Below are 19616 nucleotides of genomic sequence, written 5' to 3'. Positions count from 1 at the left end.
GCTCCAAATTGAAGAAAAATAGAAACACATTATTCAAAGGCTATCAAAAATCAATAGACAAAGTATTGGTTCGTTGAGAAAACTTTGCACTAGCTTAAATTAAAAAAAGAAAAAAGAAAGTCGTCGGAGTTAAAGAGGGAGATGGCGGAGGTCGCTGGATTATTCCATTTTTTAAAATTTCTTTGTCATGTCACAATTTCCTTCCTTACTTCAAGATCTAATTTGTTTTATAACAATATATTATTGTAGAGATTCGTCTAGTTTTACTCAAATTTACGAGTTTGTTATGGGTGTTAATGATATGAAGTTTTCTTATCTAGCTAAATTCTTGATTTGATTCTTATTTTATTTAATGTTGGCTTAGATTGATGGGCCGTTTTGATCTTATTTGCTGTTATGAGAAAAAATGGAGTTTGCCAGTGGAAATTTTTCCGGCAACCAAAATCCGATGATTTGTTGAAGAGAAGAAGAAAGAAGAGAAAGAAAATGAAAAAGAAAGAGAAAGATATAAACAAATCATAAAATTAAATAAAAATACAGTTTTTATAAACTATTTTTGTGTCTCACTCTCTTTGCCACCTCACCATTCAGGGGGTAATTATTTCACTTTTAAAATGCTCAAGGGGTAATAGCACGCCCGTAAAGGTTGGTGCGTCATAATTAAACTGACCAAATGTTGAGGGGGCATCTGAATACTCTCTCTCTCTCTCTCTCTCTCTCTCTCTCTCTCTCTATATATATATATATATATATATATATATATATATATATATATATATATATATATATATATATATATATATATATATAAATATTTTCCTTCGTTATACAAGTGTGATTAAGCTTAGATTTTGACAATTTAAAATGAAAAATTAAATTTTATGCATCTTTTTTTTACCTACGACAGTGAAATATTATTCAAATGTTAATGCTATTATTGGTGTATAACAACCATTCTCTATAATAGCAAAAAAAAAAAAAAAAAAAAAAAAAAACAGGTGTATAACATCAATTTTCTATAACAGCAAAAAAGAATTTGAACTCAATGACGTTGTTATGGAGAGTTTTGACTGTGATAATGGTTATTTGAGATTCATTGATATTGATGTTTAAATGGTTTCAACTAATAATCCAAGTTTTTTTTTCTTTTTCTTGATAATAGGAAAAGAAAACAAATCACATGAGTCTATGCAATATTAGAATAAAATAAAAAATTTAAGAAATGTTTTCGATAAGTAAGATATTAATAGGGAGAAACTATATCTTAATATCAAATAACAAATTGTTAAAGCTCAAATTTAGTTTCATGGCAAAAACAAAAGCAATAAAATAAAATGGTTTTTATAGGTGTAGGAATATAAATTTTATTGAATTTAAATTCATAAATTAATTTGGACTATATTAAGTTCAAGAAAATAGTCCAAATGATGTGGCTAATATGATTGGGTTAATCTTCCAATTTTAAATACATTGGGCTAGCCCATTTAATTGAGCTCCAAATGATGAGCCCACTTTAATAACCCAAGGTCCAAATAGCTATTAGCCCATCTTAAAATTCAGGCCCATGCCATATGGCAAGTGAGGTGGCAATCCAAGTCAAATTAATGGGCCAATGAAATCATGCCAAATGTACGGATGACATGCTCTGACCAATCAAATCACAGAGCTACACCTTCCCTAAAACTATAAATAGGGGTCCTCATAACTCACAAAGAGGGAGGAATTAGGAACAAGAAGAGAGCTCGTGGATCAAAGTCTACATATTTATCTACAAGCTACAAGTTCAAGCATTCAAGTTCAAACTCAAGCTCAAGTTCAAGTTCAAGATTAAGAACGAAGACAAATATCAAGGCGTTCAAGATCAAATTACTTGTTCGTGGCAAATACCAAATCCAAATTCAAATAAGAAGATTCAAGATCAAGCTGCTGAAGCCCTTGAATCTAAATCAAATTCAAATTTCAACCTAGTTTACATTATTGTTGGAGAATCAGAGGATTATATAGAGATTGTAACACTCAACATTCTTGAAATCAAATACTACATTTTGTTACTCAATTTTCCTGTCTTGATTATTTATTTTTCTAAGACCCGAAAATTTGTTGGTTACAAATTTTGGCACGCCCAGTGGGACGCAGTCTGCCCTTTATCTCTTCTCTCACATATCAAATCCGCAGTGAAAGATGGAAACTCCATGGTAATGGATACTTCAAGTCTCGTCTTCGAGTTTCGGCAAGACTACACCCCGACAAGCCTTGAAGTAGGGGGCATTTGTAGACATTGCAATTTTGTGGGACTCTACAAGACGAGTCCAATCTCTGTTAGGGTTCTTGGAGGCTATTCTACCCTAAATGCTAGCCCACGCCTATATAAAGAGACACATATTCTCTTGAAAAGACATCTCAAATATCCCATAAACTCTTGGGTATTTACAAAGAGATCAAGATCTCAGATATCCCATAAACTCATGGGTATTCAAAAAGAGGTCAATATGTGTCCGGATATTTCTTGACAGCTAAATACTTCAAGAAGATTCACAATATCCTTTCATGTAGATCAAATACATCCGTAGAAAGTCCACATATATCCAAATCCAAATCATCCTAAGTTCGAGAAATACGCTACTAACGGCCCTCAAATCACAGAGAAAATTAGGAGAGAAGAATCAAGGGAGTAAACAGATCTTGTACCCGCAATATTCATTAATAAAATCTCTGTTTCTTCATATTTTGTTTGTGGTTGTAATTTATTTCCGCATATTAAAATTTATAGCAAACAGTAGGATTGATATTTTATTATTGCACTATCTACTTTTAATTACGATTGAACTATCTAAAGACCAATTCTGTAAAGCTGGCATGATCTAGTTATAAGAGTAGTTTATTTGTTATTGTAATGTATGAGTAAGACGCACGAAAAGGTTAGAGAGTACAAGGGATTTGCCTAGACTGAAATTACTTTAAAATTATATTGTATATGTAAGTTCGAAATTATTTTTATGTATATATAGAATATTAAATCATGTTGGCTTCTTCTGTTGCTTATGCTTTTATATTTTAATTTCTTTCAGTAAAATTTTTAGTTCTGCCACTAATTAGATGCATGACACATATTCAGATTGAGTTGCAAATAAAAGCTTAATAGCATGAGAAAAATAGAGAAGCAAACCTATTTTTCTACCGAGTTTCAAATCAAACACCATTAGCCTAATACTTTTCCAGTTAAAAAAAATGGTCTTTTAATAAAGAAGAAAAATATAAAGTAGGAAAACATAAATCTATATATAATATAAAGTTAGACATAGATAAAGTGATGTGACACTTCTCTATGACTACTGTTGCTATTTATCTTTTATCTCCTTTTTTGACATTTTTTTGCATCATTCTTCTCACTAACTATATTTAAAAGCCTATGTAAAGACAATAAATAATTATAGTTAATAATTTATCTATATTGTCACGACCCAACCCCGTGGGCCGCGACCAGTGCCCTAGCTGGGCACCTATACGTACCCGATACCCAAATTAGCATATTATCATAATAATAATATAATAATAACATTAGTGGATGCTACAGAATTTAGCAGAAGAGCAGACTTGGCACACAGAAGCCGATAAGGCTGTCATATAACAAAACATCCCAAACGTATGTACAGAACCCACACAGATGTATCCACAGACCTCTACAGAACATATCATAATCATAAGACGGGACAGGGCCCCGTCATACCCTGAACAAAGTACATATCCAGATAGCAGTGACAGACTGTACCAAAAGATGGGCTCTGTAGAAGAGAGCGCCCCAAAATAGCAGAAATGGGATCCTAAACGTGCGGATCAGCAAACCTGTCGTCCGTACCTGCGCGGCATGAAAACGCAGCCCCCGAAGAAAGGGGGTCAGTACGAAATATGTACTGAATATGTAAAGCGGAATCACAGAAGTCAAATCATAACGATTACAGAAAATGGGTACAAAATCCAGAGTGTCAAATGCATATTTCCAAATCAGACAGAATGTGTATAGAAACATATGTCATATCATATCATATCCGGTCCCTGCCACGGGACTCGGCAGACAGAATGTGGCCACTCTCCCGACGCTGGTGCCACTATACAGAGGAATCAGAAAAAGGGGCGTGGCCCCGTATCATATAATGTCATATCAAAATGGCCATAACAGATCAGATCAGAATAGGAGGACATGACACATCATACTCCACAGACCCATGTACGCGTATACCTGCCCCCTCACATCGGGACGCGGCGAACAATGCAGAGAATTACGCTTGACAACATATCCTGGCCCGGGCTCAGTGTGGGAAACATTGGGACATCCACGAATGGAGTAGTGAGAGACTAATGCAATTTAAAAATATAATAAATGTTTTCAAAGACTCGATGAAGCGTATCAAAGACAAACAAATCCAATGGGGTCGGACGGAATCATAATAAATGTATTTCGGATATCACAATAAATTACAGAAGTATAACTTTCCCGAAGTCATTCCGAGTGTCAAAATAATTTATAATATTTAACAGAATATTTAAAATAATATTCGTTAAGCGATTAGTAGGGTAATTAAAACATTTCATTCAAAAATCGCTTAAAAAGGAAGCTTTAACACATTAGGGGCAAAAACGTAAATAGTGGGCCTGCCTCAGAACAAATAAGGTGACGGGCTCAAATTGTGCCCTCTAAACATATAATATCATCTACGAAGGTTATACAGACATCCTATGACTTTCTGAGTAATTTAGAGCACAATTGCATAATTTCAGAAAAAGCGTATCAAAATGGTTCAATTCTACTGAAGGAAAAACTGAAATTTTATCTTGCGGATTCCGAGGGCCAAGAGGTCCTTCGAGGCCCGGATCCGACCCTAATACACTAAGGGCATGCCAAGGGAAGAATTGGGTTTGCTTTACATACCTTTCACGCTCCTTAAGCCTTTCCAAACTCACTTCCCGTTTCGTCGAAAAACTGCAATTGGTCAAGTTTACCAATTGTGAGTTATTAATGCCATTATTACAACTTTAATCATATTTGGCTACCGAAATTTCGGCAGCACTTCCCCTATACATATGGCACCCCGAGAATTCAACTCGGCTAGAAATCATCAACAACAACCCAAACGACGACATTAACATCAACAAAGAACATTAAGAACACAAATATCCTTCAACTAGACATTTTTCTCACAAGTTGACATAACCTTCATTTCAATCCAAACTTTCACTAATATCAATAATTTCACATTCATCAACAATCAAGATCATCACCATATAGTTCTAGATACATTTCATATCGTTTGCCTTAAGATATACACTTGATATACATAATATACAATTGTCCGCCAAAGTCTTAACTTATGCAAAACATCAAATCTTTGGCATGCAATTCCATAACAAGTTTCCAACTTCCAAATTCATCAATGATTATCACCATTAACAACCAAACAACTTCATTTCCTTAATGTCGGAAAATCATACTAAAACGACATAAGTTTCTACATTCCAATTCAATACAAACTTATATCATTCTAACTTCATTTCTATGCCAAGCATTACAACAACACTCCAATACACTAAACAAACTTAATCAATTCCACTCCATAGCCAACATACCACACGGTCATATGCTTATTTTTCCATATCAACTAAATTCATCCAACTTTCAATTCCCACATGCATTTCATCACAATCATAACTAGAATATAACATAAATTCAATACAATTTGGCTATACAACATGCATATACACACGGCTACAAGCCATATACCAAACCCACATTGCAAACTTCCATTTCTTCATACAATCAACACATTTCCATATACTACAACACAATCAAAACTTCACAACACAATAAAAAGGTAGAAATTCATACCTTTTCTTCAAGTTTCCTTCACTTGGAGATGTAGTCACTTTGATGATTCTAATGCTCCCCACTCCAATCCAACTATACCAAGTTACAAAGGAACCTTGACTTAGTAGGAAATCAACAAGAAATAAATTTTTGAAGCAAGATTTTTGGTACCTATTTTTTCCTAGCAAACCCGAAACCCTCTTCTTTCTCCTCTTCTATTTTTTTTGTTCTTGGTTATCTCCTTTCATACTTATCATAGTCTTCAATTATATAAGTATTGAAGTGCTTGGTCACATGACCAAGCACATGACCCATAAAATGGGCTTGGACCAAGCCAAAGTGGCCGGCCAAGCACCCCATTTTGGGCCTCACTTTGCTTCAATTTTTTTTTGAGCCCAATACTTATGGATCACATTTTGTAATTCCCGAAACTAATTTCCAAAATTCCAAAATTACCCTTAACCTTGTCCCACACTTTCATGACTCTATTCTTTCATGCATAACTCCTATGATCAACAAAATATCAAATTGATCTTATATCTCAAGAATCCAATGTAATTCAAGTCTTTCCAAACGTGTGAAAACACGGGTCATAACATATATAATAAAAGCTATTATTACAAGCCAACAAAGAAGTAAATTCCTAATTTTTCCCATTTATGTGATAAGGTTTGAAATCCATCCGTTTCATATTTTTTTAAAACAGAAATCCCCTCAGTTGCCTCATTATTTTAAACAATTTCCTCATTAATTCATAAGTAATTACAGATTAAACATCTTTTGTAACCTCCTCGCCCAAACACAAGCTTATATTAACTCTTATAAGTTACACCTTCCTCTCTTCATTAAATATTACTTCTCTTTTCTTTACAAGAATTAAGGTGGCTTTACTGTTTATAGTTTTCAATTGCTAGAAAGTTGTGCCTTTTACATGTTCTATTACAAGACCGTGAATATACAAATTAGTATATTTTTTCGATTAAACTGCTTATTTGATTAGTGATCAGTTATGTCGCCAAGAAAAAAAAGTGGAGTTACTCACCATTTTGTGTAATAAGAAGTCTTATGAGAAGAACTTTTTTTTTTTAATTAAAGTTACTTCATTACATAGATTAATTAACAATAAGAGTAATTTTTCTTTCCAACCGCGTGAAGCACGGACATATTCACTAGTTTCTTAATAATCTCTGCAATCCTTCTTTACTTTCTGCACAAGAAAATAGGTAAATGTTAGAAAACCTATTCCTATATTTTTTTTTAGTTTCTCATCCAATGTTCGATATCCATATTATAGTCCGACTATATATGAATTCGCACCGCTTAGGACTCATTTGGGGAAAGTGCTCTATATTAAGAATTTTTTCGCACTCAAAGCTCAAATCCGAGACTTATAGTTAAGGGAAGAGTAATCCATTTATTGTGTCACACATCCTTTGGTGGTAACCTATCTCTATATGAATTTAACTATAATTTCTATTTAGACTTAAATTAAATAAACGGAAAAGGTCCAAAAATACCCCTTATGGGAAATGACTCAGAATATAGTCCATTCACCTAATGGTCCAAAAATATCCCTCCATCCAACTATTTGGTCCAAAAATATCCCAACCTATTTTTTTAGTTCAAGAATACCCTCAATCTAACACAATAATTTTGATGAGCTTTTCAATTTTAAAATGACACGTGGCTTATTTTGATTGACCACATATATTATTTAATTTTAAAATTAAATCCCACCCATTTAATCCTGAACAACTTTGAATTTGTATATCATTAGAAGTTTAATCAACTTTTTCCTCCTCCACACAAGAAATCTTGTATGCTTCACAAAGGTCCCATCTTTTCAATCTCCATAGAAAATAAAAATAAAATAAAATTCTCAGATCATTATTACAAACTTCAAAGTCAAAATTCATCAATCAATACTTCAACATTTTCCCAGGTCAGTCAATAAATTCTACTCTCAATGGACCAAAAGAAAAAAAAAAAAGATAAATATGTTGAATTGAAAAAAAAAAGATTTTTTTTCTTAATAATTCAAGAGTCTTATACCCCATTTGTTAGATTGATTATTTTAAGCTAATGGGTGTGAAAAAATTGATTTTTTGTATCAAGATTTGTATAATTTTAATTATTTTGTAGTTTTTTTTCCATGTCAGTTAATAAATTCTACTTCCAATGCACTATAAGAAAAAAAAAAAACAGATAAATATGTTGAATTGAATTTTTTTTCTCAATAATTCAAGATTCTTATACCCATTTGTTAGATTGATTATTTAAGTTAATGGGTGTGAAGAAGTTTTGATTTTTTGTTGCACTAATTGTATAATTTTGATTATTTTTTAAGTTTGTTTTTTGATCCAATGATTCTTTGATTGATTGAACTTTAAAGATTGATTTTTTCAGCTAATGGGTGTGAAAAATTTGATTTTTTGTTGCACTGATTGTATAATTTTGATTTTTTTTTAATGGTATTTTGATTTACTGAACTTTGAAAATTTTGCGGACCCATCTTAAAGATTGTTTATTTCTGCTAATGGATGAGAAATTTTTTATTTTTTGTTGCAAGAATTGTATAATTTTGAAGTTTTTTTTTTTTTTTTAGCCAATGATTCTTTGATTGAATTAACTTTGAATATTTTGCTGCCCCATTTTAAAGATTGATTATTTAAGCTAATGGGTGTGAAAGTTTTGATCTTTTGTAGCAGGAATTGTATAATATTTATTATTTTTGAAGTTTTTTTTTTATCCAATGATTCTTTGATTGATTGAACTTTAAAGATTTTGCTGACCCATTTTAAAGATTGATTTTTTCAGCTAATGGGTGTGAAAATTTTGATTTTTTTGTTGGAGGAATTGTATAATTTTGATTATTTGGTAGTTTTTTTTTAACCAATTGATATGGGATTGAGGGGTAGTTTATTGATTGAACTTTGAAGATATTGGTGACCCTTTTGTAGATTGATTATTTCAGCTTATGAGTCTGAAATTTTCGATTGTTGTTGCAGGGTATAATTTTGATTCTTTTGATTTTTTCTTTTGGAACCAGTTGATTTGGGATTGAGGCGTAGTTGATTGATTGAACTTTGAAGATTTTTGCTGAAACCAATACCTGTGCAAATTCAAAAATGTTTAGGCGACTCATTGGAAAACCCAAACAAGAAACAAATGCTCTAGCAACCTTGGACAAGTTAAATGAGGTATGATCCTGAATCCTGATTGGCAGTTCTTTTTTGGAATTTGCTTCAATTTTTTCTTTTCAATACCTGTTGGACATGAAAATTATTTAGTGGTATTTGAGCAAAGTAGACCCGAATAGAGTGGAATGAACACATAGGATTTATATACCCGTCCCCAACTTGTTTGGAATTGAGGCCAGTTCGATATTTGGCTATTTTCGTTTGAGACAACTGATAGACTTTAGGGGAATAAAGATAGGCCGACTAAAGTAGAATTGATATGGAGTATTAATATAAGCGTCCTAGTTGGGGATCGAAGCATGGTTGTTAAAAATATCTATTTTTGGATCAACTTTCATGGTTAGGAGGCATCTAGCAGATCTGAATAGAGTGGAATGAACATAAAAGTAGTTATGTAGCCACTAGTTTGGAATATGCCCTTTTTGTTGTGTGTGTGCGCGTGTGGCGGTGTGGTGAGCGAAAGAACCAAGTTTTCTGTGGTGATGTCACAATTTGCACCTATTTGTATCTATTTAGTGATCAGCCCACTAGTTTCTTTGATCCCACTCGGTCTTCCTTTTCTATTTTCTTCGTGGAGGTTAAACATTCTTACTTACGAAATATTTTCTCAGAGTATGCAACTGAAAATAGTTGTCTTTCCTTATAGAGTTTAAGCAGAATGTTTGCCGTATCTCCAGTATTCAAGGCAAATATGATGGAAACTGCCAATAAGATTGTGCATGTGGCTATAATTTGCCTCACGAATAACTAATAGCTTATAGAATTTGTACCAAAAGGGCTTCTCTTTCCTGAACAGCCGCGAACAAAGTTGAAAGTTCATCTATTTCTTCTAATCTAACAGCAGGAAAGTTTGTCCATTCTTTTATTGAGATTGCTCTGATAAACAGGTGCTTTGTCTTTTATAAATTTTCTCGTTTTGATTCATATTCAGTTTGTGATCTACCTAAGTAGACAGGGATGAAGTAGTCCCATAATCGTTTCACTTCCCAAAACTGTAGAACATGAATTTTCCAGATCTTTCTCCTGTAAAACTGCACACGAATCTCATCATAATTAAGGATACAAAATAGATATTTATTTTGTCGGAAGCTATGGGACATTGTCTTAATGCAAATTAAATCATCATTTGTGTGGTCCATTTGTAATAAATATTGTTCGGTGATAACAAATAACAAATATTTTCCAGATGCATTACGTCATACTTGTGCTTAAGTTTTTCTGAAGACCTTAACTTATTCGTGTTTTGTGTCTGCTGAAGTAATTAATTGTGTTTTAATTTTCAAGTAAAGATGAAGAGCTTCAGTTTGACTTCTTCTTATGCTGTACAGACGCTTGAGATGCTTGAGAAAAAGGAGAAAGTTTTATTGAAGAAGGCTACTGCTGAGGTTGAAAGAGCGAAGGAATTTACTAGAGCAAAAAATAAAAGGGGTATGATGTCCTGAAAATAATTTGTCTGAAGGGGCTTATTTTTCATATATAGTTCCCTTGGTCTGGATGTTTACATTAATAGTTCAGTTTTTCTATTAAGACTCTTGGTTTTTCGCCATATATATTATATATTATATTATTCTCATGCACTTAATATTTGGTTCGTTTAACTTAATATATTGTGTTAGACCTTATAAAGAAAAACTTAATATTTTGTGTTAGATGAGGTAGGGTTTCTATTGTATATACTAGCCTGTTTAACAGTTGAACTATCGATTTACCAGTGCTGAAATAAGTCGTGAACAGCTTTTATTTGGTACTTCCATTATATGCTTACTGCAGGAAAGGGTAAAATAAAAAAGTACCAAACAGGGTTAAAATTGCTATATTAAGCTATACCTAGAAGTCATGGCTGGGAATTGTTATCACATATTTACTTTTCTTATCGAGCTTCTCTTGTGCACATGATTTCTTTTTGGCGAAGGTGGCTTGAGAAAAACTGTTTGACCTTTTTTATGTGTTAATGCAGCAATTAGTATTTAGATTTGTTTCTGCTATTTTCTTGGATGACTGAAATGCTAATTAGATATATCAAAACTAGCTTAAGCTTTGGAATTTTTATTCCAACTGGACACTTTATTATGTACTAACTCTTTCAGTCTTTTCCTTATAAGAATTAACGTAACATTGGTTTTATTACAAGAAATTTCATATAAGAGATCTAGATAAATTAAAGGGAAAAGGGTCAAAAATACCCCTCTACTTTGGAAAAAGGGCTAAAAATATCCTTCGAACTTATTTTGGGTCAAAAATGCCCCTCTCATCCTTAAAGTTTTCAAATCTACCCCTGTCTTGACGGAAATTATCCCCCAACATAACCCAATTTTTTTTTTAAAACCCGCTTCATCATTTAAACCTGACACAACTAAATAATAACCCATAAGATCCCCTTATTCCCCCAATTCCCTCAAACTTCAAACCTACATATTGGGGGTATTTTTGACCCAAAATAAGTTCAGAGGATATTTTTAGGCCTTTTTCCAAAGTAGAGGGGTATTTTTGACCCAAAATAAGTTCGGAGGATATTTTTAGCCCTTTTTTCAAAGTAGAGGGGTATTTTTGACCCTTTTCCCTAAATTAAAATGTTCCTTCTTAACCATTTTCTTTTTGGATAAGGTTCCTTCTCAACATTTCAACCGTGTATAAATATCCTATACGGAGTACAGTTCCAATATCAAATGGAAATTTGAATTTAGGCTGAAAACAAAAGTGAAATTAGTTTCAGTTTTTTTTTTTTTTTTTTTTTTTGGTTTTATTCCTAGTCAGCTTTTGTCTGTTACTTAGCATTTTTGTCCTAGATGCCATAGAAGCTCAGAGATTCTTGCTTTTGGGATAGTCTTTAAGCCTTGGCTGATCTGGTTAAAGTCTGGAAACCTGGATGTTTTGCTATACAAAATGATTTTCCCACGTAAAGACAGGAAAAAAGTTGTTTTACCTTCTCCTGAGAATGATAGAGGAAATTAACATCTTTGTGGCTCAAACATATATATTCCTAAATACTTACCATACTTCGAGAACATACTGAGTGAATATTATGATGATGTCTTCATGTTCACATCAATATATTTTGACTCATTATGGTTTTGCTATATTTTTCTTCATTTTGGCGACGCTTTTGATGAATTTTTTGTGCTATTTTCAGCTGCAATACAATGTTTGAAAAGGAAAAGGCTCTATGAGCAACAAGTCGAACAGCTTGGAAATTTCCAGTTGCGTATTCATGATCAGGTTCTCTTGATGTGTTGTTAGATCTCATAATCTTTGCATGCATTTCGTGTCATAATATCGCAATAAGCATAGGCTGAATTTATTTGGCTGAATTTCGTTTTCAGATGATACTGTTAGAAGGTGCAAAAGCAACAACAGAAACTGTTGATGCTTTGAGAACTGGAGCAGCTGCCATGAAAGCCATGCAGAAGGCAACGTAAGTCGAATGCAGTATTTTTAGTTCTCTATTGTTTTGCATAGTTACACAGCTTTTGCACAGAAAGATTTTTCTCTCAGAACGCAAAATGTTCATATGATAAGGCGGATCCAGGATCTGAACTACTATATGGGTTCGAGTTCGAAATTCTACCACAACCCTTTTGGTTTACTGGACTAGGTCCAGATGAACCCATATGTTCTACCCTAAATGTGCCCCATCAACAACAACAACAACAACCCAGTGAAATCCCACATCGTGGGGTCTGGCGATGTGCCCCAACAAATGATATATAAATAATCTCCAGTACAGACCTTTCTCTGTATGTTGGATAGCGTGTTAAAGCATCAAATTTCCTTGTAATCTTCTTTGTGCATTACATTTGAAAGCTGTCCATCGAGTCCGTAGAAAGGCTTGAACCGTAATCCAAACGGATGGATGACATTTTAATCGATGTCTTTGTAGTACTTCTACTTATTAGTAGCACAGTTACAAACAAGCTTTCTACACAAAAGCATGATTACAGTTTCGTGATATGCCAGAAATTAAATTCTTATTTTTGTTATGGTTGGGTATCTTTTTGTTAAATGGAGTTTTCTTGCCTGATATTAACCATCTTTCTGTTCAGGAATATTGACGATGTTGACAAAACAATGGATGAAATCAACGAGCAGACTGAGAACATGAAAATGATTCAGGAAGCATTATCTACGCCAATCGGTGCAGCGGCTGATTTTGATGAAGTATCTACTTGGACAATTCCTTGTTTTTATAATACTCCCTCCGTCCCAATTTATATGACACTCTTTCCTTTAGTCATCCCAAAAAGAATCACACCTTTTTATATTTAGTAACAATTTAACTTTATACTTCCCATTTTATCCTCCACACAACTATTTATATCTTATTTTAGACCACAAGTTTCAAAAGTCTTCCTTTATTTCTTAAACTCTGCCTCCAGTCAAACACCTTTACATAAATTGGGACAGAGGGAGTGCCTCTTTTTTGTTTCTGGACAATAATTTATACTACTTTTTGCAGGATGAGTTGGAGGCAGAACTTGAAGAACTGGAAGGAGCTGAGTTGGAAGAACAACTCCTTCAGCCTGCTACAACTGCCCCTTCTGCACCTATTCATCTTCCTGCTGGTAGGCAACAAGTGCGTCCCGCTGCCCAGCAGAGCAGAACAGAAGAAGATGAACTTGCTGCTTTGCAGGCTGAAATGGCTCTTTAATGAGGTCATTTTCTTGTTCTTTCTTTCTTGTTATTTAAGCTAAGTATTTGAGACTAGGAACTCATTGTCAGGCTGTTTGACATATGTGCTGATTTAGGTGCTATTATTGATTTTACTTGCAGAAAAAAGGACTTAGATGCTTTTTCCATTGGCCAATTATGATGAAACATGATAGATTTAATTAGTTCTGTATTTTCATTTGGCCAATTATAAGTGGAACATGCTATACTTACAGTGCTTCTGTGAAGAACTTCTAGTTTTGCCTCAATTGTTTCTTTGTCTTGGCTTCCGTTTGTTGGTTACCAGAGACATCTTTCTTAGCCCAGTCCCCGTAAGTGGATGCTGTAATCTGCTCTATTAACTAGTTTTTAGCTCAACACCTACACTTGTATTAGTTATCAGTTCAATTTAATGTTGCTCACAGATTTTTGCAATTGTTTGAAGGAAAGAATGTTCCACGTAAAGCCTAGCATAATATGAAGTTGTACAAAACAAACATGTTTACAAGTTGAAGGTTAAACAATATTACATGAAAACGTCCAATTCACATCCCCCACTTTCACCGCCCCGAAAAAGAGTCGTACAGCATTCCTCCATCGTCTTTCTCACTGCTTTTCAAGATGCCAACTGGATATAGAACTCATCTTCTTTACATTGACATGCACCGAGTATCAACAAAGTTATGTAAATGACACAAAATTCATAGTTATTTGATTTTTTTCCCCCAATGGATTTGATATTCATGAGACAGCTGAAATCTTGACGTTTCAACTGACACGTACTTGACTGGTCGACTTTGAAAGTTCCTGACTGTTTCGTTTGGTGTTTTGCAGTTATAATCGCCGAATAAAGAGTGCTGTAAAGATTGAATGTACTCTTGTGGTGGATGATTGTTTGAATTCTTGATGTGCATGCAGCCTTACAAGTAAATGTATAGATTATTACAGGAGTTGATTTAATATTTTGTGTCAAGTTGAAATAGGAAGATTTTGGTACTTTTACATGAAATTTCATTCTTGTAATTGTACCCAAAAAAAATCTCTTCTAGCTACATTAAAGTGCATTTTTTATGATCCAACTTGATGCTGAGAGTAACTGGCATTATTCAGCTATCTGGTCAATCATATTTGTCAATTTACTTATTAACCAGCCCTATAATATGCAACGGAACTGGTTTGCTGTAAACACAAACACCCGGTGTGGATAGGTATTTACCGTGTTGATATGAAATGCAATCAGCTTATGTGCTTCAAAACTGCCTGGTGTCATTGTATAAACCAGTGACGTTTGATCAGTTTGCTTACAGCTCAACTACTTCATCATTACTCATTATCTTCCACCAACACATGTATTAGATAACTCATCTATCAAGATTTTGGCAAATGACAAGAAACTACACGTGTCATTGTATAAGCCAAGATCAACATCCTATAACTTTCTCGGTAATGTCGGAATCAGTTCACTCGGACCTTGACTATTTGACCGGTAACCGTTACCTTCATCAATACAGGTACCTTTTAACTCGTGTATCAAGGTTTAGACGGATGAAAGAAATTACCTTAGCGTATCCTTGTGTCTCTGATAGGATTATAGACGCTTCCAGTTACCTATGTTTACACAATTCATATATCCAAATTGCTCTGTGTTCATCTTCTAGTATTCAACGATAATGCGATAGAGATCGAGCTAACACATCTTCTGAATATTTTTGAAATGCTGGCTAATCTCAATTGGCAGTCCAAAAAAAGGCTATTTGCCAATTTCTTACTGGTTCTACGAACTTCTCATGTACTATATTTTTCTTAATCCACCATATATCAATTTGGCCTGCAATAATGTTTCACTTATTGTATTAAGTCTAAGTTGTTGATATAAAAGATAAAACAGCCAGTAAGTTATAACCAATCAAACCATATGATGGTGTGAAAATTGTCAACATTGTCCTTCATTTAATTAGCAGTTCCTACTAGCAAAAACAAAAGTTAGCATGTCCTACCCCATTCAAAGTTCAAACAGTGTTCAGTTGCTCTTTAATAACTTGGGATGGCCAAGTCAAAGCAAAATGATATATAGGAAGTGGCATGATCATGAAAATATTTACTTACCTTCGTTGTGCATAGTGCATAAAGATGCATGTCATATTTCATTGAATTAGTGTAAACATCGGAACCTGCCCCAGCCCATTTTGAGGCTAGTGAAGGAGAGTCCTGGCTCAACAGTAAGAATTGTCACTGTGTAACAAAAGCAATTACTGGTTTAAGTCATGGAACAACCCCTCGCAGAAATGCAAGACAAAATTGCATACAAGAAATACGTTGAGGCCCGACCCTTCAACGATCCGCACACACATAACCGGAGCTTAGTGTATCCGACTGCTTATTTTTTATAGCTACTAAATATAAAAAGCTGCTTTCTGAAACTTACTTAAAAAGTGAAACAATACACAAATATTGAGACATAGGGAATATCAGTTAGTAGCAGTTCTATTAACACATTACTTAAATACATGTACCCCGTCTTCAGTGCATTGGCCACCTGTCTGACCCGATTTGTGCGGTGCAGCAGTCACATGTCTTACCTCAATAGCAAAATAATGCCAAACAACAACAACAAAGAGTAGGGTGTACGCAGTCTTGCCCTTACCTCGTGGAGATAGAGAGGTTGTTTTCAAAAGACCTTCAGTTCAAGTATCGCATACAAAGTAATTTGAAAAAGGAAATACAAAAGTAAATAAAGCATAGCAAATAACAAGGAGAGCGTAACATAGAATTCAGAGTAGCAAAATAATGTCAAACAAGTATAATAATTCATCAACTTACTAAGCGTATTACACTAGTAAATGCCAAAGGACAACTAACTAATAGCTAGTAGCCAAGAATAAAAGAGCTTCCAATACTTCCCTCATGGAAGGTCTAATGGAAGCTAACTTGCTAGTACACATCATCCCTAATTTGAAAAGAGTAGTCATTGCTTTCAAGTTATTTAGTCCTTTGATTTCTTCATCAAGAGCATCTTCAATAATATTTCCATCTACACACTGTTTTCTTGCCCACTGTGCAAGGTTCATGTAGTCATCTTTGTTAACAGGTTCTTTTCCAGTAGCTAGCTCCAATAATATCACACCAAAGCTATAAACGTCGCTCTTTGTACTTACTTTTGTTGCATAAGCATACTCTAACAAGATTCAAGGCAACTTAAAAACATCAGAAATAAGGAAAAACTCACTAGTCACTTTTCCCTCAGGTCCAAAATATTAGTTTATTTATGCAAATTGAAGTTGTGTAAAAACATTTGATGTTTTTAGAGAAGTAAGAAGTCATTTATTACTCTTTTTTCTTAAGGTCCCAATTAGTGGAGTCTTAGTTTAGTGATTGTAGTTTAGAGAGTAAATGACAAAAATGGTCCCTTATGACAGTTTTGGTCCTTTTAAGTTTGTAAAAATTTGACGCTTTTGGACTCCGTCAAATATTTAACACACTTTGTCTATTAGATTTGACGGGAACTTCGAAAAAAAGAAGGATTTAGCGGGAACTCAAAATTGGAGGTATATTTTTTGTAGTATCTAATATTTTTTTGTCTCTTTTTAGAGTCTGGTGTAGTTATCTATGTGCAGTTTTTTATATTTTTGGTGTCTAGTGCAGTTGTTTGTGTTGCAATTTCTAGGATTTGATGAAACATTCCTAATGTTTTTGACTAAATTTATTTTCTCCACAGTTTTCGTCAAATATAATTGATGGAGTTGGAGACCACAAGCGTTAATTTTTGGCAAACTTAAAGAATCAAAATTGTTCAAAGCATACTTTAAGGACCATTTTGAACCTACTCCCAAACATAAGGGACCATTTTGTCATTCTCTCTAGTTTAGACAAGTACTATGTTATTCTTTAAGGACTAAGGAGCGTGCAAAAACTTTAAAAGACAGATAGTATGGACAGGATGTAGTATTTTGAATCTGATACATGTACCTGGAGCGATGTAGCCAAAAGTGCCAGCAACAGCAGAAGCAGTCTCGCTATCTTCCTGCTTGGCCAATACTTTTGCTAGTCCAAAATCTGCGACTTTTGCATTCCATTCGTTGTCCAGTAGGATATTACTAGATTTAATGTCTCGATGAATAATGGGAGGGAAGCAATTATGGTGCATATAGCAAAGACCGCGGGCAGCTCCAACTGCAATATGCAGCCTGGTATCCCATTTCAATACAACATTTTGTGATTTGTTTCTTTTCTTTTCATGCAACCATTTGTCTAAGCTTTGATTTTCCATGTACTCGTACACCAGGAAATTCGAGTCCTCGTTTGAAAAGCAGCAAATTAGTTTCACAATGTTTGGATGTTGAATCTCACTCAGTATTTGAAGTTCTGCCAGAAATTGTTTCTCTAATCTGCTGTCTAATTCCCTTTCTTTGCGTATTCGTTTAACAGCAACATGACTTCCATTTTGATGGACAGCAATTCGATACACGTCTCCACATCCTCCTCTCCCAATAAAGTTCTCGTCAGTCAAATTCAGCAGAATATCTGATTCCGTGAGCTCGGTTTTTTGAAAAGGAATGAACCTCCTATCCCCAATTCCCTGCCTCTTCCTCCAGCATAAGAAGAGAAAAACTATAACAATTACCAAAATCGTTCCGACTAGGGGGCCTAAGATTAGTGTTCTGCATGGTTTGTGATTAGTACACAAGGGTAGATATTTACTAGCATGGCTTGTATTTGAAGTACAAAGATCAAAATTACCATCGAAATCATAGTCAAAATCTTCATCAAGTTGTGACGGAATTTTTCCAGATAAACGATTCCACGAAAGATCTATTTTTGTCAAACTTTTCAAATGTAATAACCAGCCTGGAATTGATCCATTCAGATAGTTTCTTGACAGATCCAACGTTTTGAGTCTCGAAAGACTTGAAAAAGATTCAGGAATGTTCCCAATCAAATTTGACTGTATAATCAGTAGCACCTTCAAATTCTTCAACTTGCCCAACTCATTCGGAATGGTAGCAAACTCGAATTTCTTCATGTATGACATCCCTAACACCTCAAGATTCGATAGATTTCCGATTTCTGGAGGTATTTTCCCTTCAAACATGTTCTTACTAAGAGACAAATGTTTCAACTTTGTAAGCTGAGCAATAGATTTTGGAATGGTACCATTGAAACGATTCGCGATGAGATCCAAAAAAGTTAGCCTAGACATTCGATGAATATCCGTAGGCAATGGTCCATAGAATTGGTTACCAGAAAGATCAAGAATTTCCAGTCTTGAACACTTGTAAAAAACTGTTGGGAATTCACCTGAAAAGTTACTATCTGCAAGTGCAACATCTACGAGATTTTTGAGTTCACAAATGATTGGTGGAACAATATTTCCACCAAGTTTTTGATTTCTTAGACTTATGCGTGTGACAAAACCATCACTAGAACAAGTAATTCCTGGCCAATTACTACAAGGTGAGTAATTAAGATTCCACATTTGGAAGATATCAGATGAATTATTTCCCCAACACTCCTTCAACTCCAACAAAATCTTCATCTCATCTTCTTTTATAGCAATAGTTTCTGAATTATTCACATGAATAAGTAGGAAAATAGCAAAGAAAATTATCATGAAATCAAGGTTTTGCTTTCTTTCCATGGAGTTGATTTGAGGAAACATTTTAACTACTGATTTATTGGAGTAGGGAAAGCATGAAAATAGTTTAACCACATATACACTGAGGGAAAAGGAGCCTTGGAGCAACAATAAAGTTGTCTCCATGTGATCCATAGGTCACTGATTTGAGTTGTGAAAGTAGCCACAAATGCTTGTATTAGGGTAAGTTGTCTAAGTCACAACCCTTAGGGTGCGACCCTTCCTGGACCCTGCTAACACGGGATGTTTTGTGCACCAGGCTGCCTTTTCTTTTTATATA

At 34.2% G+C, this 19616-nt stretch overlaps 2 protein-coding genes across 3 annotated transcripts; one reads left to right on the top strand and one right to left on the bottom strand.

Moving 5' to 3' along the window:
* The first annotated feature begins 7626 nt into the window (after positions 1 to 7626).
* Positions 7627 to 14813, top strand: LOC132600352 (vacuolar protein sorting-associated protein 32 homolog 2-like). 2 transcript variants are annotated; one of them, XM_060313432.1, is made up of 8 exons: positions 7627 to 7802; positions 8910 to 9060; positions 10389 to 10488; positions 12191 to 12276; positions 12381 to 12472; positions 13101 to 13215; positions 13514 to 13709; positions 14539 to 14813. In XM_060313432.1, the coding sequence occupies exons 2-7, from the start codon at positions 8989 to 8991 to the stop codon at positions 13703 to 13705; spliced, it is 657 nt and encodes a 218-aa protein (XP_060169415.1). In that variant the 5' UTR covers positions 7627 to 7802; positions 8910 to 8988; the 3' UTR covers positions 13706 to 13709; positions 14539 to 14813. The 2 variants fall into 2 exon arrangements, with proteins under 2 accessions (XP_060169415.1, XP_060169414.1); XM_060313431.1 differs by having other exon boundaries at positions 8869 to 9060.
* A 1474-nt stretch (positions 14814 to 16287) lies between these two features.
* Positions 16288 to 19391, bottom strand: LOC132600351 (leucine-rich repeat receptor-like kinase protein SUNN). Its single transcript, XM_060313430.1, has 2 exons — positions 17671 to 19391; positions 16288 to 16879 (listed from the first exon to the last, which is right to left on the bottom strand). The coding sequence occupies exons 1-2, from the start codon at positions 19358 to 19360 to the stop codon at positions 16563 to 16565; spliced, it is 2007 nt and encodes a 668-aa protein (XP_060169413.1). The 5' UTR covers positions 19361 to 19391; the 3' UTR covers positions 16288 to 16562.
* Positions 19392 to 19616: the final 225 nt, after the last annotated feature.

The sequence above is a fragment of the Lycium barbarum genome, chromosome 6, assembly GCF_019175385.1.
Source record: "Lycium barbarum isolate Lr01 chromosome 6, ASM1917538v2, whole genome shotgun sequence".
Classification (NCBI taxonomy): Eukaryota; Viridiplantae; Streptophyta; class Magnoliopsida; order Solanales; family Solanaceae; genus Lycium; species Lycium barbarum.
Note: the sequence above shows the minus strand (reverse complement) of the source record. Positions and strands in the feature narration are given on the sequence as shown.